This window comes from Lissotriton vulgaris, chromosome 11, assembly GCF_964263255.1.
Source record: "Lissotriton vulgaris chromosome 11, aLisVul1.2, whole genome shotgun sequence".
Lineage (NCBI taxonomy): Eukaryota > Metazoa > Chordata > Amphibia > Caudata > Salamandridae > Lissotriton > Lissotriton vulgaris.
Window position 1 is genome coordinate 200366421 of NC_141699.1, and position 25206 is coordinate 200391626.

General features: G+C 50.4%; 1 protein-coding gene across 1 annotated transcript in view; it reads left to right on the forward strand.

Moving 5' to 3' along the window:
- MYO1H (myosin IH) overlaps nt 1–25206 on the forward strand; it is a 655926-nt gene that overhangs the window by 551278 nt on the left and 79442 nt on the right. Inside the window, exons 26-27 of the mRNA XM_086943103.1 lie at nt 564–619; nt 22701–22836. Of these exons, the coding sequence (XP_086799229.1) occupies nt 564–619; nt 22701–22836 (192 nt within the window). The remainder of the gene's footprint in view (nt 1–563; nt 620–22700; nt 22837–25206) is intronic.

The window sequence follows — 25206 nt, forward strand, 5'->3', positions numbered from 1 at the left end:
CTAACCCCCCTTTGGCTCCCTTGGTTTCTGTTTTAAGACTATCTGCCAGCTGGACTGTGGATTTTTTTCGATGTTAACCAACCTGGCTTCGATCTTTATCAGCCGGGCTTCGAGGGGGCTTAGGAGTGACCTGAGCAGTGTACCTATGTCTGCGAGTGTAATGTCCTCGCTGGAAGATTCTATAGAGATGTTAATAGAGTGAGAAGTTGTGTCTGTAGGTACAATGACAATTGGTTGGGCCACCGCACCAATCTTGGGTGATTGACCGGAGGTATTACCGCCAGAGCTAGCAGCATCCTTAGCAGGGTTGGACTTAGACGTTTTTAGCTTACCACCTCCTTTGGTTTGCCCCCCTTTCTTCCTTTTTTGAATGGCTCCCTCCCTTACTCCAGTCATATCATATGCATCAACCGACCTATTACGAGCGTTTATTTCATAATATGAAAAGAAATTCTATAAAGCTTAAAGATTTGATCTGATAAAATAAATATTTTATGGCAGGTGTTTTGACCTGTGCATGCATTGTTGTACTGTACTGATTTTTACACATTTTTCTTTCTCAGATGAACAGGACATCAGCCCCAAAGTATTACAATTAATTAGCAGTGAGAGGATTAAGGTAAGAATAATATGTAGCTAAACAACTCCCAGTGGTGGTGTACAATAGGACGTGCGTGTTGCACGAAAATGTATTGCACATGTTACAGGTGTATTATCTTTAGCACATAAACATTTGAAAACAGCATTCAAACCTTTAAACGTACATTTATGCATGTGCAAATACAGTAAGAGAAGACAAAAATGTATAAAGTGAAATATATATGAATACACAAAACCTACAGAGAAAGCCATTACCCATACAAACGCACATCCAATCTGCTGTCAAATAGGAGTTGTTAGATTTGGGGCTCTCTAGTTGGCATAGGTAGGTACCTGTGACAAATAGGGACCCTCGCATCTAGTCAGGGTAAGGGGTACACTTCTAAAATAACCCCTGCTCACCCCCTTGGTAGCTTGGCACGAGCAGACAGGCTTATTTCAGAGGCAGTGTGTCAAGCATTTGTGAACACATACAGTAATCCAGTGACAACACTACAGATGGACACCACACAGTTGTATTTTAAAAATTAGTATTCTTTATATAGGTGTAACACAAGACCATAAACAACAGAAATCCACAATACTGTACTTAAAATGGTAGAATTAGCTTAGTTATAATAGTTCTTAAAATACGACACTTTGAGTCAATGTACCTTGAGATGCGTTGAAAATTTGGTGCAAAGAAACAAAGATGGTGCTTTTCTTCTTGATGCAACATGCTTCCCGGTGATGCGGCGGCGTCTGCTGCAACGTTGATCCTCTTCTCGGCGATGCGAGATGCTTTACATGATGCGAGCCGTGACAGGCCCTGCGACACGCATCCCAGTGATGCAGCGACGTCTGCTGTGACGTCCGCGACAGGCCCTGCGACACTCTTTCCGGTGATGCGGCGGCGTCTGCTGCAACGTCGATTATCTTCTCCAGCGTTGAGCGGCGGCAGACCCTACAACACACTTCCCGGAGATGCGGCGGCGTCTGATGCGACGTCGATCCTCTTCTCCCGCGATGCGAGGCACGTTGTGTTGTGAAGTGACACACTTCCACTTCAAAAGAACTCCCCAAGAGTTCTTTTGAAGTGCTTGCAGTTGTGCTGGACATTTGTGATGCGCAAGTCCTCCAAAATGTCCAGTACAACTGCAGGCACTTCAAAACAACTCTTGGGGAGCTGGTGGGTGAAGTCTGTTAACCCTGAGACTACAGCAGGAGTCAAGCTCTGTTCTCAAGCCATTGGAGAGCCTTACAAGTTGATGAAAGTACACAAAGTTCCTCTCTCCTTTCTTTGGTCAGGCAACCACTGCAGGCCAATCCCCCAAGCAGCACTTCAGCTTAGGGATAGTCTCTCCTCAGTCTATCTTGTTTCACTCCTCAGGAAAGGTTTCTTCTTGTTGCCCCCTCTTTTATACACAGTTTTTCTTTGTTCTCTGAAGGCAGAGAGGCCTTTGCCTAGTCCAAACCAGTTCTGGTCAGTCCTGGAGCACTCTGTTGACATGACTCCTTCTTTCCTTTCACAGTGCATGGCAGAGACATCAGACACACCACAGGAGGTTGAGTCAGCATTGTGGAGGGAAGGCACAGCCCTATTCAGGTCCCAGGTGCAACTCCTCCCTCCCATCTAGATGCAGATCTCTCTATTCACCACTGGGCTGACTCACCCTGTCTCCTGGAATCCCCTAGCCCTTTTCACTCAAACTCCAGACAAGGAATACACAACCTAGCAGAGGCAGGCTTGGATAGTTAGACAAGAAAATACCTACTTTCTAAAAGTGGTATTTTCAAACACAGAATGTTAACACCAACTTCACTAAAAGATGTATTTTATCATTCTGAGTACAGGCATACTAAACTCGAATTTCTACCTAGTTCCCTGAGTCAGTTAGGATTATAAGATGTAATAATCAGACTGCCCATTCTCGCCTACAGGGAATAGGTAGCCTTGCAATAGTAAAAAACGAAAATGGCTGTAATTCACTATTAGGACATGCCACACACATCAGGACGTGTCCTACCTTATACTTACAATGCGCCCTGCCCAAGGGCCTACCATAGGGGTGTCTGATATGAAGAAAAGGGAAGGTTTAGGGACTGGCAAGTGGGTGCACTTGCCCAGTCAGCATAGCAGTACCGGACAGCACACAGGCTCTGTGATGGCAGACCTGAGACATACTTTTACAGGCTGCTTCTGTGGGTGGCACAACCAGTGCTGCAAGCTCACCAGCCGCATTTGGTTTACAAGCCCTGGGCACACTCAGTTCACTGTACTAGGGTCTGACGAGTAAACCAAACCAGCCAATCATGGAATCACTAATCCATACATCAATTTACAATAGGGAAAGCATATGCCTTTTAGCACTGCTCAGCAGTGGTAAAGTGCCCAGAGTTATAAAACCAACAAAACCAGGTCAGACAAAATACAGGAGGAAGGCAAAAGGTTCAGGGATGACCCTGTAAAAAGGGCCAAGTCCAACAGGAGTGCATTATGGCATATATCAAAACAACCCCTGTGTGGACTAGGCAACCTGCCCTAGTCCACAAATTAAATAAATAACCTAAAAAAATGTCTGGGCTGTAACATCACCTTTCAAGGGAGATCGGTGGATTTGGAGAAGTTGTGTTGCACCATTAGTCAGTTTCCCAACTCGTGGAATAAAAGAAACAATATAGGGGCATATTCACAAGTAGTTATCGCAGCGTTAGCGGCAGCTGTCTCCCGCTAATGCGGCAATAATTTTATTGCGCTATTACCAAGCTGTCGCTAACAGCCGTTAACAACAGTTTTTAGGCGAAAAAGTCAGTTGGAAAGATCGCCACTTCTGTTAGCGATAAGTATATGCAGGAGAGGCGATCCCGTGCAAAAACTGCCACAAACCCCACTTCTGCATATTCACAAGGGGATCCTTGAAGTTCTGAAGAGCAAAGAAACTGTCTCTAACTGCAGTTAGAGCCGGTTACTTAAGACTAGAAAATAGCTGGTCTGAAAAATGGGGATAACACTTGGGGCCTCATCTCAGCAGGTTTTGATGCTGGACAGCGTTGCAAGCAATGTTGCAGCGCTGCCCTGCGACAAAACTACAGTGCATGAATGCGTACCATCAGTAAGATAGTGCGCATTCCTGGGCCCCAGTCATGAAAAGTGTTGCAGCGCTGCAACAAGACAGCGTTGCAACAATTCACACTACCCCCTTCTTGCGACAGCATGGATGCGCTGTATTTACTGGACAGCGCTCCACGACGCAAGTAATGACAGATACGTCATGAATCCTGACGTATCTGTCTGCGCTAAAGTCATGCATTGCTGCAGTCGTGTTACAACCATGACGCAACTCCATCAATGCATGGGGCCAGCCTATCCCTGTGGCACTGGATCACCCTCACGCCTGCCATCAGGCAGGCAGAAGGTACTGATGCTGTGCATGGGCGCACAGCGCCCGCCATTGAGAAGTGCTGGGGGGGCTGGACAGCTGTTGCATGACTGCCCATCTCATATGCAGAATGCATGGGGTGCATAGGGGGGCAGGTCATGTGCATTGTTAGGTGGCTGTTGGAGTGCCTAGGCATTGCACAAGGGATTACATAATTGCATGCAATGGACGGACTGCATGGCTGCCTTGACAATGAGAGGGGCACTCTGTATCCAGAAGCAGAAAAGCAGCAGAGGGGACACTCTGTTCAATCATGTCTGCACACGTGCTTCACATAGTACAGCCTGCATGTTGTGCACATGCTGACAAACATCCGCGTGCTGAAGGGAGGGCAGAGAACAGGAAACGAAGACATTTTATACACAAAACTGAGGAAGGCGCGGGCTTTGTACAAAGCTAGCACAACCGATTTCACAAGCCGTTCTCCCAGGCCTTCCCTTATCAATGATTTCTGTCTCTCCCACTCATGGTGGCACACCCCCTTCATGGATGGGCGACCCAACACTGGAGGATACTCGCCGGCACCTGTCCCCCATCACCCAGACTAACCTCCGAGTCACCCAATGCCCTACCACCTGGCTGCCTGCACAGCATGCATACCTCTTGTGTGCCAAAGGCGCATACATAGTTGCGATGCATGCCATAACATCACATTCCATTCCACTGCAGACTAATACTAGGCACATTGCAACAGTGGAGTAAGTGTTGCATAGCGGAGACATAAATATCACTATTCCCACTTCAGTGAGTGCAACCCAAAATTAACCTTTGCACCTGATCCAGCGCTCCTACTAAAATTCTGCATAAATTATGTCACTATCTACCACCAAACTTACCAATCAATACCAGGCCCATAAAATAACAGAGCAGCTGAATCATGAGGCGAATGGATCTGATATGTTGTTTAAACTATCTACAATAAACAAGACCAGCTTGTCATTTTAAAAGTTTATTCAAACATATTCAGGAAAACTTAGGTTTTGGAACTTTATTAAGCAAGCATTTTTTGTTAAAAAAGTCATAAGAGGGGAGGAGCTTCGCGGGCAACCAAGATGGCCGCGTAAGCTCGGAGCTCCGCGAACCCTCCGATCCTCCTCATATATCCTGCTCGAAATCCTGATCCCCGTTGGTGGATCCTGCTTGCTGACGGATCACTGAAGCGGGCGCTGCTTTCCGCCTCCAAATTGGTGGTTCCTACGCTGAGCTACGTCGAGTGCAACTCCGTGCCAGGAATGCGCCATTGTCTCCCCGATCTCTGCCACTCCGTACGATTGGAATGCGTAGTGACTGCTTGAGGTCTCCACTGGCGGAGTGTTTGTAACTACGCTGCTCGCTTCTACTGGCCTGGCCTGAATAACTGGCTTTGCCCCTCTCCTTGGTTCGCTTGGCTCTGGCTTGGGTGGCGTGCCCCTTTGTTCCCGTCGGACCCATCATGGCGGGCAGAGGAGACCCAGACAAGACGTCGAACAAAGGCGTTCGCGGAAAGTCTCAAACTCAACTGAACAGGATTGAGCGATATGTGCAGCCGAGGACGCCACCTGCTGCGGCGACCTCCACTAAAGAACTTCCATCGGCGGGCTCGCCCGATGGCTCCGAGCCTACCCTCAGTGACATTATGGGGGCCATCACAGGCATACGAGCCGAAATGCAGAAGCAACATGAGGTCTTGACCCACAAGGTGGACACTTTGGCAGTTGATCTCACCCTCATCAGAGCCGACCTGGGTAAGACCAATGACCGTGTGAAGTCATTGGACATTAAAACTTCCAGCCTAACCACCGACGTCTCAGACCTGCAGACTGAGGTCCGGAACCTGCGGATGACTACGGACCACTTCTCCAGGAGGCTGGAGGATTTTGAGGGACGTGCCAGGCGGCAGAATGTCCGCATCATTGGAGTTCCGGAAGGCTCGGAGGAAGCGGCGGCGGACCTCTTTGTGGAGGAACTGGTGCAGACCCATCTAGCGCCTTCTGGTCTTAGTAACTTTTACTCAGTGGAGCGTGCCCACCGGGTGCCGGGAGGCCCGCCGAAGTCGGGCATGGCGCCTAGACCCATTGTTCCACGGCTCCTTAATTTCCGTGACCGGGACACAATCCTACAGGCGTCCAGAAGACATGGGCCGCTTAAGTTCCAGAATTCGGAAGTACATTTCTATCCTGACTTTACCAGGGCAGTACAGAGACAGCGACAGAGTTATGTGGGAGTGAAACGGCGACTGAGGGACATGGGCTTCAAGTACTCGATGTTGTTCCCTGCCAAGCTTCGTATTGAACATGAGGGCCATGCCCTGTTCTTTGATGTCCCCGAAAATGTGAGTGAATGGCTGGACACTCTGCCTCAACGCCGGGATGATCAAGATGGACATGCTGGGGGCGCGACTGGTGGTTCGGATCAATGAGACTTGGCTCTACTGGACAGACTTTGGCGGTTGGTGGCCCTGCTATATGTGACTGTCGATGCTATTCTTTAATTGACTTTGCCGATTCTCCTGTCGTTTACAAGGAGGGTGGCGGGAGGTGTTCGTAGAGATTCCTTACTCCTCTGGGGGCTTTTCGTAGATTAGTTAATGGGGCGACAGGCACACTGCTGGTTGGGGGGGCTCTTTAGTCTGATGCAGGGGTGCAGGGTGGGGGGGGTGGGTTTGGGGAAGTTTATCTGTTTGTTCGTTTTTTCTTTCCTCTCTCTCTTAGGCAATGGGTCCTGTACGCTGTCGAGTTTTACTTGCTGTTGAGCATTGTTGGGGCTGGGTGGGGAGGGCGGCTGGATGATGGGGGGTAGGAAACTAAGAGTAATCAGTTGGAATGTTAATGGGCTGGGTGACCGTATCAAGAGAGGGGTGGTGGTTCAACTGCTCAAACGTCATATACCTGATGTTGTCCTCCTGCAGGAGACACACTTGGTTGGTAACTCGTGCAAGGCACTCAACCGCAAAGGGTACAAGATGGTGGCCCACTCTGGGTTCTCTTCGGGCTCTCGGGGGGCGGGTGTCCTTGTGCGTACGTCCCTGCCGTTTGAGATAGACGTCACCAAGATTGATGAGAGAGGGCGCTTCGCCGCAGTGGCGGGGAGATGGGAAGGGCGTGCCCTTACGTTACTTTCGGTTTACGTTCCCCCGGGCCTGCAGTCTAGTACTTTCCAAGACCTTGGTGGCGCCAATATGTCTTTGCCTGCTGGTTTGCTGGTAGTGGGCGGTGACTTCAACTCAGTCTGCTCTGGCTCCCTGGACCGACATCCGCCTAGAGACCTCCGGAGTTCCCAACTATGGCTGCCTTCCTTCCTCGAGTCCATGGGCTTGGTGGACAGTTGGCGGCTTCTACACCCCACGCTCTGCCACTTCTCCTTCCTATCGGGTGCCCATGGTAGCCTTTCTCGTATAGACTACATCCTCACCCTAGCAGCACACGCGCCTGCCGTGTCTGAGGCCCGGTTTTTGGCGCGGGGCATTTCCGACCACTCCCCGTTGTGGGTTTCATTCGACTTCGACATTGTTCTGTCGGACCGGCCAGTGGCGGTTAACCCGTGGTATTTCTGTAATCCTACCACTCGCACCCTCCTGGCCAAGGCCATCGACCTTTTTTTCTCTGAAAATGAGGGATCGGTTGACTCGGCCGCAACCCTGTGGGAGGCATTTAAGGCTGTTTTGAGGGGTGAGGCTTTCGTTCTCATAGCGGAGGCCCGGAGAGTCAGAGATGCCGACTTGTTACGCATCGAGGAGGAGGTCATGAACCTTGACTCCCAGTTGGGACCCGAACCCGGCCCCGCTCTTTTACATGCCCTTGCCCTCAAACAGTCGGAATATCGTGCTCTTGCCACAAATGCTGCCCTGGCCCTGGCTAAGGAACAGCAAGGTCGTATTTATGACGTTGGTGACAAGGCTGGGAAGCTGCTGGCGTGGTTGGACAGGAGAGAGATGGCTAGTCGAGTCGTGCCCGAGATTTTGGGCGACGACGGGGCTGCGGTCACTGACCCGAGTGCCATTGCCGAGTCCTTTGCTGATTACTTCCGGGGTGTCTACACCTCTACCTCGGAGTGCTCTGAGGCTGACTCGATGGCGCTTCTCTCGACAGTTGACCTTCCCTGTCTCTCTGAGGATGACCGGGCCGATTTAGATAGAGACATATCCACTGACGAAATCGCCCTTGCGATTCGTTCGTTGAGATCGGGTAAGGCATCTGGGCCCAATGGCATCCCGGTCGAGTTATACAAAATTCGACCGGACGTGGTCTCCCCCCGCCTGCGTGATATGTTTTTAGAAGCGCTGGGCGATGGCCTTCTTCCCCCAGACCAGAGGTTGGCCACCATTGTGGTCATCCATAAGGAAGGGAAGCCGAGAGACATGTGTCGGTCGTATCGTCCCATTTCTCTCTTGAATGTCGAGCCTAAGATCCTTGCCAAGCTACTCGCAAATCGACTGATTGGAGTTATTGGTGACTTAGTGCATCCGGACCAGTCGGGCTTTATTCCACACCGCAACACTGCCCTCAATTTGCGTCGACTCCACGGCGTCCTGGCCAAGAGAGCAATAGTGCAAGAGCATTCACAACAGAGCATTGAAGGTTGTTTTTATATTTTATATAGAAGAGAACTGAAACCAAAGGAAGAAACGCCAAAAGGCGCAAAAGAGTGGCAATGGAATTGAGAAAGCTGTCAGGGTATTGGTAGCGGGCAGTGGTATTTTCAAACACAGAATGTTAACACCAACTTCACTAAAAGATGTATTTTATCATTCTGAGTACAGGCATACTAAACTCGAATTTCTACCTAGTTCCCTGAGTCAGTTAGGATTATAAGATGTAATAATCAGACTGCCCATTCTGGCCTACAGGGAATAGGTAGCCTTGCAATAGTAAAAAACGAAAATGGCTGTAATTCACTATTAGGACATGCCACACACATCAGGACGTGTCCTACCTTATACTTACAATGCGCCCTGCCCAAGGGCCTACCATAGGGGTGTCTGATATGAAGAAAAGTGAAGGTTTAGGGACTGGCAAGTGGGTGCACTTGCCCAGTCAACATAGCAGTACCGGACAGCACACAGGCTCTGTGATGGCAGACCTGAGACATACTTTTACAGGCTGCTTCTGTGGGTGGCACAACCAGTGCTGCAAGCTCACCAGCCGCATTTGGTTTACAAGCCCTGGGCACACTCAGTTCACTGTACTAGGGTCTGACGAGTAAACCAAACCAGCCAATCATGGAATCACTAATACATACATCAATTTACAATAGGGAAAGCATATGCACTTTAGCACTGCTCAGCAGTGGTAAAGTGCCCAGAGTAATAAAACCAACAAAACCAGGTCAGACAAAATACAGGAGGAAGGCAAAAGGTTCAGGGATGACCCTGTAAAAAGGGCCAAGTCCAACAGGAGTGCATTATGGCATATATCAAACCAACCCCTGTGTGGACTAGGCAACCTGCCCTAGTCCACAAATTAAATAAATAACCTAAAAAAATGTCTGAGCTGTAACATCACCTTTCAAGGGAGATCGGTGGATTTGGAGAAGTTGTGTTGCACCATTAGTCAGTTTCCCAACTCGTGGAATAAAAGAAACAATATAGGGGCATATTCACAAGTAGTTATCGCAGCGTTAGCGGCAGCTGTCTCCCGCTAATGCAGCAATAATTTTATTGCGCTATTACCAAGCTGTCGCTAACAGCCGTTAACAACAGTTTTTAGGCGAAAAAGTCAGTTGGAAAGATCGCCACTTCTGTTAGCGATAATTATATGCAGGAGAGGCGATCCCGTGCAAAAACTGCCACAAACCCCACTTCTGCATATTCACAAGGGGATCCTTGAAGTTCTGAAGAGCAAAGAAACTGTCTCTAACTGCAGTTAGAGCCGGTTACTTAAGACTAGAAAATAGCTGGTCTGAAAAATGGGGATAACACTTGGGGCCTCATCTCAGCAGGTTGTGATGCTGGACAGCGTTGCAAGCAATGTTGCAGCGCTGCCCTGCGACAAAACTACAGTGCATGAATGCGTACCATCAGTAAGATAGTGCGCATTCCTGGGCCCCAGTCATGAAAAGTGTTGCAGCGCTGCAACAAGACAGCGTTGCAACAATTCACACTACCCCCTTCTTGCGACAGCATGGATGCGCTGTATTTACTGGACAGCGCTCCACGACGCAAGTAATGACAGATACGTCATGAATCCTGACGTATCTGTCTGCGCTAAAGTCATGCATTGCTGCAGTCGTGTTACAACCATGACGCAACTCCATCAATGCATGGGGCCAGCCTATCCCTGTGGCACTGGATCACCCTCACGCCTGCCATCAGGCAGGCAGAAGGTACTGATGCTGTGCATGGGCGCACAGCGCCCGCCATTGAGAAGTGCTGGGGGGGATGGACAGCTGTTGCATGACTGCCCATCTCATATGCAGAATGCATGGGGTGCATAGGGGGGCAGGTCATGTGCATTGTTAGGTGGCTGTTGGAGTGCCTAGGCATTGCACAAGGGATTACATAATTGCATGCAATGGACGGACTGCATGGCTGCCTTGACAATGAGAGGGGCACTCTGTATCCAGAAGCAGAAAAGCAGCAGAGGGGACACTCTGTTCAATCATGTCTGCACACGTGCTTCACATAGTACAGCCTGCATGTTGTGCACATGCTGACAAACATCCGCGTGCTGGAGGGAGGGCAGAGAACAGGAAACGAAGACATTTTATACACAAAACTGAGGAAGGCGCGGGCTTTGTACAAAGCTAGCACAACCGATTTCACAAGCCGTTCTCCCAGGCCTTCCCTTATCAATGATTTCTGTCTCTCCCACTCATGGTGGCACACCCCCTTCATGGATGGGCGACCCAACACTGGAGGATACTCGCCGGTACCTGTCCCCCATCACCCAGACTAACCTCCGAGTCACCCAATGCCCTACCACCTGGCTGCCTGCACAGCATGCATACCTCTTGTGTGCCAAAGGCACATACATAGTTGCGATGCATGCCATAACATCACATTCCATTCCACTGCAGACTAATACTAGGCACATTGCAACAGTGGAGTAAGTGTTGCATAGCGGAGACATAAATATCACTATTCCCACTTCAGTGAGTGCAACCCAAAATTAACCTTTGCACCTGATCCAGCGCTCCTACTAAAATTCTGCATAAATGATGTCACTATCTACCACCAAACTTACCAATCAATACCAGGCCCATAAAATAACAGAGCAGCTGAATCATGAGGCGAATGGATCTGATATGTTGTTTAAACTATCTACAATAAACAAGACCAGCTTGTCGTTTTAAAAGTTTATTCAAACATATTCAGGAAAACTTAGGTTTTGGAACTTTATTAAGCAAGCATTTTTTGTTAAAAAAGTCATAAGAGGGGAGGAGCTTCGTGGGCAACCAAGATGGCCGCTTAAGCTCGGAGCTCCGCGAACCCTCCGATCCTCCTCATATATCCTGCTCGAAATCCTGATCCCCGTTGGTGGATCCTGCTTGCTGACGGATCACTGAAGCGGGCGCTGCTTTCCGCCTCCAAATTGGTGGTTCCTACGCTGAGCTACGTCGATTGCAACTCCGTGCCAGGGATGCGCCATTGTCTCCCCGATCTCTGCCACTCCGTACGATTGGAATGCGTAGTGACTGCTTGAGGTCTCCACTGGCGGAGTGTTTGTAACTACGCTGCTCGCTTCTACTGGCCTGGCCTGAATAACTGGCTTTGCCCCTCTCCTTGGTTCGCTTGGCTCTGGCTTGGGTGGCGTGCCCCTTTGTTCCCGTCGGACCCATCATGGCGGGCAGAGGAGACCCCGACAAGACGTTGAACAAAGGCGTTCGCGGAAAGTCTCAAACTCAACTGAACAGTATTGAGCGATATGTGCAGCCGAGGACGCCACCTGCTGCGGCGACCTCCACTAAAGAACTTCCATCGGCGGGCTCGCCCGATGGCTCCGAGCCTACCCTCAGTGTGGGACTTGTGGGACACCCCCGCGCCGCACGGCCACCAGCTGCTGCGTGTGCCCCTTGCCGCCCTCTGCCTCGCTGCTGCCTCGTTTGCCGGCTGCCGCCGCTGCGAGTGGTTTTCCTTGTTTTGACGGTTCTTTGTGCTTGTTTGGGCTAAACTTGCTTTTTCCCTGTTTTAGCGTTCATTTTTGCCTGTTTGTACTGTATTTTAATTTTTGTTCCGTGTTGCCCTCCTTCCTTGTTGTCCGCCTACCTCGACGCCCCCCGCCCTCCCTTCCCGCCACCGCCGCTTGTCCCCGCCCCTTTTTGCCTTCTGTAACCCTCCCCGCTCCCGCCTCCCAGCTGCTCCGCCCACCCGCGCACTTCGCCTTAAATGGCGACCGTGCGAACGCGCAGCGGTCACGCGCAGCGGGCGCGCCGATTGTGCGCCGAAGGCGCGCCAAAGGTAAGCCCGTCTGCGCCCGTCCGCGACCGGACCGCGCCCAGCGCCAGGACCCCTGGACCTCGAAGACCTCGACCTACCCGCCTGACGTACTCAGCCGCCACCCTCATCGCTCTCAACACCGGCCGACTCCCAGAATGCCACCAAGCCACTCCAAGACGCACCCACGGACCTTTCAGCTGCCACACCTGCAAGTTCTCCTGCATCCAGACCAGCCCCGCACCGGCGCCCGCCAAGTCGAACTCCAGCAGCACCCACCTCAAGTGCATCCTGCTCAACACCCGCTCCATCCACAGACACGCCATCGAACTCTGGAACCTCCTAGACGCCACAGCCCCTGACGTTGCCTTCCTCACGGAGACCTGGATGAACGCCTCTTCAGCTCCCGACATCGCCATCGCTATCCCAGAGGGCTACAAGATCGTCCGGAGGGACCGAAACGCCAACCAGATGGGAGGAGGCATCGCCATCATCCACAGGAACACCATCCGTCTCACGACCAGCACCGACAACACCCTGACCAGCGCCGAACACCTGCATTTCCAGATCCACACCAACCCGAACACCACCCTCAGAGGCACCCTGATCTACCGACCCCCTGGACCACGCACGCAATTCAGCGAGGACATCGCCGACTTCGTCAGCCCGCATGCCCTCCCCTCCGCTGACTACATCCTCCTGGGAGACCTCAACTTCCATCTGGAGAACAACAACGACCACAACACCAGCACCCTGCTCGACAACCTCGCCAACCTGGGACTCAAGCAACTGGTGTCCACCCCCACCCACCTCGCCGGACACACACTCGACGCAGTCTTCTCATCCAGCACAGACATCGACTTCAGCCACGCCACAGAGCTTCAATGGACGGACCACAGCTGCGTCCACTTCACCTTCAAGAGAACGACGACCCACCAACACCAGCAACAGACCGCCCGCAGAAGCTGGAACAAGATCACAGCAGACCAGCTCGCCACCTCCCTGAGCCAACACCCTCCTGCCAGCTCAGCGAACCCCAGCCAGGCCGCCGACAACCTCACGAAGTGGATCAGCAACTGCGCGGACGAACTCGCCCCGCTGAGGACCCCACCTAGCAGACCCGGCAGCAAGAAGGCCCCATGGTTCACCGACGAACTCAAGAGCTCCAAGAAGAACTGCCGAGCCCTCGAGAAAGTCTGGAAAAGGGAACCGACACCGGACAACAGGACCTCCTACAAACTTGCCACCCGGAAACACCACCAGCTGATCCGCACCGCCAAGAAAACAGCATTCAAGGACCGGTTGGACAACAACGCACACAACTGCAAGGAACTCTTCAACATCGTGAAAGAGCTTTCCAACCCCAGCGCAGGAAACAACGACATCACCCCATCGCAAGACCTCTGCAACTCCCTTGCCTCATACTTCCACAACAAGATCACGGACATACACAGCAGTTTCAACAACCAACCAACGCACACCACGACCGACCAGCCACCCCCCCCCACCACCACCCTCCACGCCTGGACCCCGATCAGCACCGAAGACACCATCCGCACGATGAACTCCATCCACTCCGGATCACCGACCGACCCCTGCCCTCACCACGTCTTCAACAAGGCCGACGCTGTCATCGCACCCCACCTGCGAGACATCATCAACACCTCCTTCGACACCGCCATCTTCCCTGAAAGCTGGAAACACGCCGAACTCAGCGCTCTACTCAAGAAACCAACAGCGGACCCCACCGACCTCAAGAATTACCGCCCCATCTCGCTTCTCCCGTTTCCAGCCAAAGTCATCGAGAAGACCGTCAACAAGCAGATGGCCGCCTTCCTCGAGACGAACGGATCCCTCGACCCCTCACAGTCCGGCTTCCGAGCCAAACACAGCACCGAGACCGCCCTCATCGCCGCCACCGATGACATCCGAGCCCTGATGGACAATGGAGAAACAGCGGCCCTCATCCTCCTAGACCTCTCCGCGGCATTCGACGCGGTCTGCCACCGCACCCTAGTACGGCGCCTCAGCAACATCGGAATCCAGGACAAGGCGCTGGAATGGATCATCTCCTTCCTCGACGGAAGAACACAGAGAGTCCGCCTACCACCGTACAAGTCAGAGGCCTCCGAAGTCATCTGCGGCGTCCCCCAAGGATCATCCCTGAGCCCCACCCTCTTCAACGTCTACATGAGCCCCCTCGTGGCCATCGTACGCAAACACCACCTCAGCATAATCTCCTACGCCGACGACACCCAGCTGATCCTCTCCCTGACCAACGACCCCGCCGCCGCCAGAGCCAACCTGCACGAAGGGATAAAAGAGGTAGCCGAGTGGATGACGACCAGCCGCCTGAAACTGAACTCGGACAAGACGGAGGTCCTCATCCTGGGCTCCTCACCCTCCGCCTGGGACGACTCCTGGTGGCCTCCCGCCCTGGGCACCGCACCCAAACCGACAGACCATGCACGAAACCTGGGCTTCATCCTGGACTCCTCCCTCTCCATGACCAGGCAAGTCAACAGCGTCTCCTCGGCGTGCTTCAACATCCTACGCATGCTACGGAAGATCTTCTGGTGGATCCCCACAGAGACCAGGAAGACTGTCACCCAGGCCCTCGTCACCAGCCGACTGGACTACGGCAACGCCCTCTACGCCGGGACCACCGTCAAGCTCCAGAAGAGACTCCAGCGGATCCAAAACGCCTCAGCCAGACTCATCCTCGACATCCCACGATCCAGCCACATCTCCGGACATCTGAGAGACCTTCACTGGCTCCCCGTCAACAAGAGAATCACCTTCCGCCTCCTCACCCACGCACACAAAGCCCTACACGACCAAGGCCCGAGCTACCTCAACAGCCGAGTCAACTTCTACGCTCCCAAACGCCACCTCCGATCAGCCAACCACGCCCTCGCCGCCGTCCCCCGCATCCGAAGAACGACTACAGGAGGAAGGTCCTTCTCCTACCTGGCCGCCAAGACCTGGAACTCCCTCCCGTCCGACCTGCGCCTGACCCAAGACCACCTCTCCTTCAGGAAGAAGCTGAAGACCTGGCTGTTCGAGCAGTAGCGGCACCCCCCCCCCCCCCCAGCGCCTTGAGACCCTACGGGTATGTAGCGCGCTTTATAAGTGTCACTGATTGATTGATTGATTATGGGGGCCATCACAGGCATACGAGCCGAAATGCAGAAGCAACATGAGGTCTTGACCCACAAGGTGGACACTTTGGCAGTTGATCTCACCCTCATCAGAGCCGACCTGGGTAAGACCAATGACCGTGTGAAGTCATTGGACATTAAAACTTCCAGCCTAACCACCAACGTCTCGGACCTGCAGACTGAGGTCCGGAACCTGCGGATGACTACGGACCACTTCTCCAGGAGGCTGGAGGATTTTGAGGGACGTGCCAGGCGGCAGAATGTCCGCATCATTGGAGTTCCAGAAGGCTCGGAGGAAGCGGCGGCGGATCTCTTTGTGGAGGAACTGGTGCAGACCCATCTAGCGCCTTCTGGTCTTAGTAACTTTTTCTCAGTGGAGCATGCCCACCGGGTGCCGGGAGGCCCGCCGAAGTCGGGCATGGCGCCTAGACCCATTGTTGCACGGCTCCTTAATTTCCGTGACCGGGACGCGATCCTACAGGCGTCCAGAAGACATGGGCCGCTTAAGTTCCAGAATTCGGAAGTACATTTCTATCCTGACTTTACCAGGGCAGTACAGAGACAGCGACAGAGTTATGTGGGAGTGAAACGGCGACTGAGGGACATGGGCTTCAAGTACTCGATGTTGTTCCCTGCCAAGCTTCGTATTGAACATGAGGGCCATGCCCTGTTCTTTGATGTCCCCGAAAATGTGAGTGAATGGCTGGACACTCTGCCTCAACGCCGGGATGATCAAGATGGACATGCTGGGGGCGCGACTGGTGGTTCGGATCAATGAGACTTGGCTCTACTGGACAGACTTTGGCGGTTGGTGGCCCTGCTATATGTGACTGTCGATGCTATTCTTTAATTGACTTTGCCGATTCTCCTGTCGTTTACAAGGAGGGTGGCGGGAGGTGTTCGTAGAGATTCCTTACTCCTCTGGGGGCTTTTCGTAGATTAGTTAATGGGGCCACAGGCACAATGCTGGTTGGGGGGGCTCTTTAGTCTGATGCAGGGGTGCAGGGTGGGGGGTGGGTTTGGGGAAGTTTATCTGTTTGTTCGTTTTTTCTTTCCTCTCTCTCTTAGGCAATGGGTCCTGTACGCTGTCGAGTTTTACTTGCTGTTGAGGATTGTTGGGGCTGGGTGGGGAGGGCGGCTGGATGATGGGGGGTAGGAAACTAAGAGTAATCAGTTGGAATGTTAATGGGCTGGGTGACCGTATCAAGAGAGGGGTGGTGGTTCAACTGCTCAAACGTCATATGCCTGATGTTGTCCTCCTGCAGGAGACACACTTGGTTGGTAACTCGTGCAAGGCACTCAACCGCAAAGGGTACAAGATGGTGGCCCACTCTGGGTTCTCTTCGGGCTCTCGGGGGGCGGGTGTCCTTGTGCGTACGTCCCTGCCGTTTGAGATAGACTTCACCAAGATTGATGAGAGAGGGCGCTTCACCGCAGTGGCGGGGAGATGGGAAGGGCGTGCCCTTACGTTACTTTCGGTTTACATTCCCCCGGGCCTGCAGTCTAGTACTTTCCAAGACCTTGGTGGCGCCATTTTGTCTTTGCCTGCTGGTTTGCTGGTAGTGGGCGGTGACTTCAACTCAGTCTGCTCTGGCTCCCTGGACCGACATCCGCCTAGAGACCTCCGGAGTTCCCAACTATGGCTGCCTTCCTTCCTCGAGTCCATGGGCTTGGTGGACAGTTGGCGGCTTCTACACCCCACGCTCTGCCACTTCTCCTTCCTATCGGGTGCCCATGGTAGCCTTTCTCATATAGACTACATCCTCACCCTAGCAGCATACGCGCCTGCCGTGTCTGAGGCCCGGTTTTTGGCGCGGGGCATTTCCGACCACTCCCCGTTGTGGGTTTCATTCGACTTCGACATTGTTCTGTCGGACCGGCCAGTGGCGGTTAACCCGTGGTATTTCCGTAATCCTACCACTCGCACCCTCCTGGCCAAGGCCATCGACCTTTATTTCTCTGAAAATGAGGGATCGGTTGACTCGGCCGCGACCCTGTGGGAGGCATTTAGGGCTATTTTGAGGGGTGAGGCTTTCGCTCTCATAGCGGAGGCCCGGAGAGTCAGAGATGCCGACTTGTTACGCATCGAGGAGGAGGTCATGAACCTTGACTCCCAGTTGGGACCGGAACCCGGCCCCGCTCTTTTACATGCCCTTGCCCTCAAACAGTCGGAATATCGTGCTCTTGCCACAAATGCTGCCCTGGCCCTGGCTAAGGAACAGCAAGGTCGTATTTATGACGTTGGTGACAAGGCTGGGAAGCTGCTGGCGTGGTTGGACAGGAGAGAGATGGCTAGTCGAGTCGTGCCCGAGATTTTGGGCGACGACGGGGCTGCGGTCACTGACCCGAGTGCCATTGCCGAGTCCTTTGCTGATTACTTCCGGGGTGTCTACACCTCTACCTCGGAGTGCTCTGAGGCTGACTCGATGGCGCTTCTCTCGACAGTTGACCTTCCCTGTCTCTCTGAGGATGACCGGGCCGATTTAGATAGAGACATATCCGCTGACGAAATCGCCCTTGCGATTCGTTCGTTGAGATCGGGTAAGGCATCTGGGCCCAATGGCATCCCGGTCGAGTTATACAAAATTCGACCGGACGTGGTCTCCCCCCGCCTGCGTGATATGTTTTTAGAAGCGCTGGACGATGGCCTTCTTCCCCCAGACCAGAGGTTGGCCACCATTGTGGTCATCCATAAGGAAGGGAAGCCGAGAGACATGTGTCGGTCGTATCGTCCCATTTCTCTCTTGAATGTCGAGCCTAAGATCCTTGCCAAGCTACTCGCAAATCGACTGATTGGAGTTATTGGTGACTTAGTGCATCCGGACCAGTCGGGCTTTATTCCACACCGCAACACTGCCCTCAATTTGCGTCGACTCCACGGCGCCCTGGCCAGGGCCCATACCCTCGAGGAGCCGGCAGTCCTTGCTTCTCTTGACGCCACAATGGCCTTTGACTCTCTTGAGTGGAGTTACCTATGGGCGGTGTTGACGAAGCTCGGTTTTGGTCCGGTGTTCGTGGGCTGGGTGAAACTCCTCTACGCCAGTCCGTTGGCTAATGTCACGGTTAATGGCCGTCTATCGGCGCCATTTGCCCTTCATCGTGGCACCAGACAGGGTTGCCCCTTGTCGCCCTTGCTGTTCGCCCTAGCCCTGGAGCCGCTTGCGGCTATGCTGCGGACGCACCCGGACCTACACGGCATAACCTGGGCCCCTGGCTTTGAAGACAGAGTCTCCCTGTATGCCGACGATATTCTGCTATATTTAACCTCCCCCTGCAAGTCACTCATCGTGGCCTGCGACGTACTCAGACTATTCGGACGGTACTCTGGCCTAGTTATCAACTGGGCCAAGTCCTCCTTATACGTCCTGAAAGGGGATACGCCGCGCCTCCCCAGAGGCTGCGACATCCAGGTGACCAGAAATGGTTTCAAGTACTTGGGGATCTACATCTCCGGGAGTTCTAGGGCGCGTTACGACCACAACTTGCTCCCTCCTCTCCAGCGTCTCCGGCGCGACGTGGACAGTTGGCGCAAGCTTCCGCTCTCCCTGCTTGGCCGTGCAGCATTATTCAAGATGATGTCGTTACCCAGGTTCTTGTATGCCTTGCAAAACACCCAGGATCCAGTTCCGGCCCGCTACTTCCGTGAGATTGAGAGTCTTCAACAGGCCTTGCTCTGGGATGGTCGGCCCGCGTCGCTGTCACGAAGCTCACGCTTCCGTGGTACGACGGGGGCATAGCACTTCCGGATGTGCGTCGGTATTACTGGTCCTCCCAGCTCGCGGCTCTCAATCACGGTTTTTATGGTCCTGTGAACAGTCCCGGATACGCCATGGACAGGTGGCTTTTGGGCGGTGGTATTATTACCGGGCCCTGTATTCGATGTCGGGTCCAACGAAGACAGCGGTTCACATTTGGCGGGCGATCACCAAGGCGCAGGGCTGGCGGGGCAGACTGACCAGATTCACCCCGCTGTATGACTCCGATATTTTGGGTAGGCTATGGCACACCAAGGGCTTCGATAAGTGGGACCTCATAGGCATCTCCAGGGTGGACGACATGATTTCTTAGGGTGACGTCAAGACCTTTCCTCAGTTGCAGGCCGAATACCAGTTGGGTGACTCAGAGTTCTTCCGCTACGCCCAGCTGCGGCACGCGCTGCTCTCTGCCAAACCACCGGAGGGAGATATTCCAGAGAGCTCTCCCTTGGAAGACAGAGTGTTGGATGGCCATATGCCCGATAGTGCTATTTCCCTGTCATATAAAAAACTAATTAACGTCCGCACTGACCTTCTCCTTGGCGTGCGTGATCAATGGGTGGGAGATGGCCTAGAGATTGACGATGAGGATTGGCAGAGTGCAGTATCCTCCCCTAAAGAGGTCGCTATCTCCTCTCGCCTTCGGCTAGTGCAATTCAAGATCCTGCACAGAGTGTATGTGACCGACCCCAGGCTTGTGCATATGGGATACTCGCCCGACGGACTTTGCCGTCGGGGCTGTGGTGCCCTCGCTACTTTCCTACACATTCTATGGGAATGCCCCGTCATTGCCTCCTACTGGAGGAGGGTGCACCGTATAATGAGTGAAGTGACTGGGGTGGTGTCTAATGCAGAGGCTCGAAGGTGCCTCCTCAACATCTGGGAACCATCCGATCATAACACGGCGCAGACTCGTTGGGTAACCCTGGGTAACATGGTGGCCAAGCGGGACATCGCTCAAAAGTGGGGCGCTGCCACAGCTCCCCTTGTGGTGCAATGGAAAGCCAACATGGATTGGTGTATGTTCAGGGAAAAGACGGTCTATGTTGCCAGGGGGAGGCCTCAGAAATGGAATAAAGTTTGGGGAGCCTGGAATGCCTACAGGGGAGATGTGTGCCTGCCGCCGGAACCTGTTTCCCTGGATGAGCGTATGTCACCATAGCCTATGACACCAACTGAGACATGCTGAACTGATTGATCCTGTTTTTCCTCCTCCCTTCTGCCATCCTGTTTTACTCTCCTGAATTTGTGATTCTCTGCCTGCTCTCCACTACCCGCTACCAATACCCTGACAGCTTTCTCAATTCCATTGCCACTCTTTTGCGCCTTTTGGCGTTTCTTCCTTTGGTTTCAGTTCTCTTCTATATAAAATATAAAAACAACCTTCAATGCTCTGTTGTGAATGCTCTTGCACTATTGCTCTCCTGATTCACCATGCTGCCTTGCCTCCGGGATGTTAGGCTGAATAGCTGTGTGCTCTTTCATAATAAAGGTTTTAAAAATTAAAAAAAAAAAAAAAGTCATAAGAAAGTTTATTCAGCATTTATAAAGAGAGCTTAATTCAAGAAGATATTATTCATTAGCAGAAATAAGTGAAAAAGAGCATTTCCAAATCCTAACTAATTCTCTGTCTCTACCCTCATCGCCTGAAAACAAAGTCTTTTAAAAGCCACCTTTCCCTTACGTGTAATCGTCGGACAGCAGAACACGACCCACTGGAATCAAGAAGCGTAAGCCAAAAATCTGCTCCTAGAGCCTATTCTTATACCCTAAAACTATGGCTAAACTAACTAATTTCACATACCATCAGCTGAATTCTGACTCCCCATTGGCTGAACCACCTCACGCCACAGTAAATTGTGACATCTTCCACCTCAAGTCCAGGCTTTTACACAAAGCCATTGTTCATGCACAGAGTCCTGGCAGCACTTCCTTAGGCTGCTACATTTTGTAGCAAAGATTGCTCATGTAGTGCACAAAAATGCCGCGACTCACATCCTGGCCTTGAGCCTGTCCGTTCTGAGCTTCTCGTGGCACATTAGCAAACCTCTCCACAGAGTGTCTTTTGCAGTTCTTTTCAAAAACTTTTCGTAATAAAAGTTCATAGGCTTCTCATCCTTTTCAAAATAGGTTTTTCTCATGTGGCTTTTCATCAGCAGGCCTCTTTTCAGAAAGCATCAATTTTCTGCGCCACTTTTGCTTGCATCACTGCGCCACTTTTAGCTTGTGTTACTTTTTCAGAAAACTATTATTTAAACAAACACAAAACAATAATTAATTCAGGTAATGAAAGTCATTCTGTTTCCAACCTTCATAGCTAATGTTAACCCATTAGTATAAGTCACCTAGCAGAAGCACACAGAAAAGCAACACATTTAAAATCTACCATTCTTCATAATGTCCGGCAGGATTCTTCATATATCTGAAAGAGTAAAAAGATAGACAAACAAAACATGGATAAACAGACACAACATAGACAAACACATAAGCGCACATAATAAAAGCACATGCCATTAATTAATCAGCCGCATTAATATTGACAAAGACAATAGGACAGACAAAACAACATTAGTTATGAATTATTAAACAAACTTGCAAATGCAACATAAAGCACATTGGTCCCATGTAATGATGAGGAATTTTACTCTAAATTGGTTTAATACAACAAACCATGCAATAACTCATTAATATGTTAATTCAAGTTATGAGAGTTTTATATCACGAGCCAGAATAAAATCATTTCTGAAGCTCGCTCCATCACACCCCAAACCCGACTGTGAACCGTGGACATGGCGATAGTTTTCAGGGTTAGATGGTGATAAAAAACGACTGCTAACTGGTGTTTGCAATAGGTATCACTGGTCCTTGTGAATATGCCCCATAGTGCGGAGTTTGAGATTTGTACAGGCATTGCGATTCCTCAGCTTAGCTTCCACTTTTAGCGAGCATCAAAGTGATTGAATTAACCACTGTAACTACTTTTAAGTCAATTGTAAATAAAAGTTTGTTTTTTACTAACAATTGCTTTGGTACTTAGTCAGAATGAAGCTTGACACAAGCTGCTCGCCTGTGACCCTCTTAAAGCATCATGATAACATTTTGCTTTTGTTTGATGCCTACAGACAACACAATGTTTAAAAATGCAATGTACTTTTAATTATATAATAGAATTTTAGATTGATATGTGTAGACAAATCTGAAACAATCTAGATGGGCAGTATTTATGTGCTTATTTGTTAATATAACTAAAAACAAACGCAGATCAAGGAAAAATGCTGTGTTTAATGATGATTAAGTAAACTGTATTGCTTAAACTATATTTTTTTCTATTCAACCTGTAGCCCATTTTAATTTGTGCTACAAAGAGAAGCAAAGTGAGTCTAATGTAGGTTTCCACTCTGAACCTTTTTTCTAGTATGGCACACCAGTGATTAAATATGACAGAAATGGTTTCAAGCCACGGCCACGTCAGCTCCTTATCACGCAGTCTGCAGTGTACGTAGTGGAATTGGCCAAGATCAAGCAGAAAATCGAATTTGCCTCCCTCAAAGGTAACCAATTGTGTATTCCAAATATGTCATTGAAATGCCAGAGGCAGGAAAATATGTTGAGCACTTAAAATGGAGTGAAGCTTGTTGTATATGAGGGACAGCTTCCTGCATGTTTCGGCTTATTAGAAATTGAACAGGCTTCATCTGATTAGAAACAGTGCCAACCTTTACTGTCAATCCTTATGGAACTTACCTATGAAAACAATTTTCAAAGGTAGGATAATTTGTTCATACTTCTTTATTTTTTATTAAAGATCAGCAGAGCTGAAAATGGCAGACTGTCATTGTTCAATTACTCAACTTTCAAATTACATATCAACCTCCTAAGATCAGACCAGCTAACTACTACTCAGTTTTATAAGACCAGTTTGGCCTCATAAGGTCAGAGGAACATTAGCGTTGTGCAACAGCGACTCATGAGGGGAAGACGAAATCCTAGAGACAAAATGTTCTGTTAGTTACCACAGAACTACCATCCCTCAGAACCCACCTCCCCAAAGAAAAGCTGCAAAATAGTCATGTCCCAGAACAACAGCCCCCACTCCAGACAGATCATACTTTATTTTGTTACCAAATGCCTGTTCAGTAGATCACGAGGAGTCGTTATCGCGCATTAAATGCTTGTTTCGCATCTCACTTTACCTACAGTTCAACCTACAACTAGGCAGATGAGTCAGCTTTCAGATTACCTTTGGCACCTTTGCTCTAACCTAAATAAAGCTCAAGAAATGTTTTACATTTAAGACAGACACTAGAACATTCTCTGCACAACTCTTATTGTCATCCACAAATAATGTGTCCTTGCGAACAGTGTCCTGAAAGTTAATCTATGTTTTCTTGGTGTGTAAACAACAGTTTAGAATTGTTCTATTTATATGACAGAAAGTGGTAGGTGCTGGGAAATCATACTTAGGAACCTACCAATGATATTCATGCTGTACAGCTGGGAAGGGCTTTTCATCTTGGGCATCTTAAGAATCCTGATCATAGAAGTACACCTATAGAAGCCTTCACATACTTCACAGAGTTGAATATGAACCTAGATGGTGTTTGGATGCTGGCATGCCGGGGTGATTCCACGGACACACATGGAAAAGCAGCCATGTTGCCTTTTAGGCCGGTGCAATCCCCGTGGGATTCAACCGACTCTAAAATGATCCAATGGAAAAAATCCAAATGTGGCAAGTTGATTAGGGATATCATTGTTTTCTACCCTGTGAATAGGCAATAAGGAAAGCGCTAAGGGTCGTTCCAGTAACTCAGATAGTGAAATTAGCTAGAAGTCAGGAGCACTGCTGTTTTTAACTTTTTGTCTGTACTTTGTATCACTGGTTACTTATTGTGTATGCCCGTAATGTATTGTCAGGAATAGCCGTGATTTCATACTTTGCACACCAGTGATGATCAGTACATATTCCAAAGAAATGTAAGTCCTGCTCAGTATGAGTGATTCAGTGTCAACCTATTGGTGAGCCTAGGCCAACGTTTTCTTTATGCCGCTTTTAGGAAATACTGGGATATATTTTGTGTAACGTGAAGATTAGTCCTTCATGTTTCCTTGCAAGTCATTGCAGTATTGGCTCCTTGTTGATACACTTGTTTGTGGTGGGTATGTCATGCCAAGTTCCCAATCACAGGCTTTATTTCTGCTATAGACATGAGCATAAATGTATTTTCTTGGAGTCTAACTGGTTCTTGTGCAATAATGACCAGAGAATTAGTAAGACCTTGGAAATTCAGACCTGTGTTTTATGGTATATGAAATAAAGAAGCAACAATGATTACATATCTCTAGAAGCTGTTAAACATCATGGGTCTGATTTAAGATTTGATGGTGGGTACTCTTTCATCAAGGTCACGGAGGACATTACTTCCACCATCCTGACGGACTAAGGTCGTATAGTTTAGAAATGACCGCCAGCCCAGCGGTCATCTCTGTATGTTGAAAGAAAGCAGCATCATGGCAATTTCTTTCAATATACAAAATGTTTCGCAGACGGCGGCCATCCGTTTTGATGGCTGTTTACCAAGCTTTTCAAATATGTTTGTTTTTTTAAAACAAATTCACGAAATGGATTCAGAAACCCAAAACCCTAAGACCCCCATATGGTAAGAGTTTTCTACCAGGGTATGGAGGACATTATATATTTTTGCCTCTCACCACCAAGTTTTTCCTGGTGGAGAAAGACAGTCAAAAATAGACTTTTTACCATCCACAGTAGTTAGAGCGGATAGTGTAATGTCCTTCCTCCAATAGCCCCAACTCAGTTGGGCCATCAGAGGAAGCTTTCCGTCAACTGAGCCCACAGCAGCTCAGTCGATGGGAAACTTAAAATCTGAACGTCTCTAAATTAGGCAGCAGGACTAAGG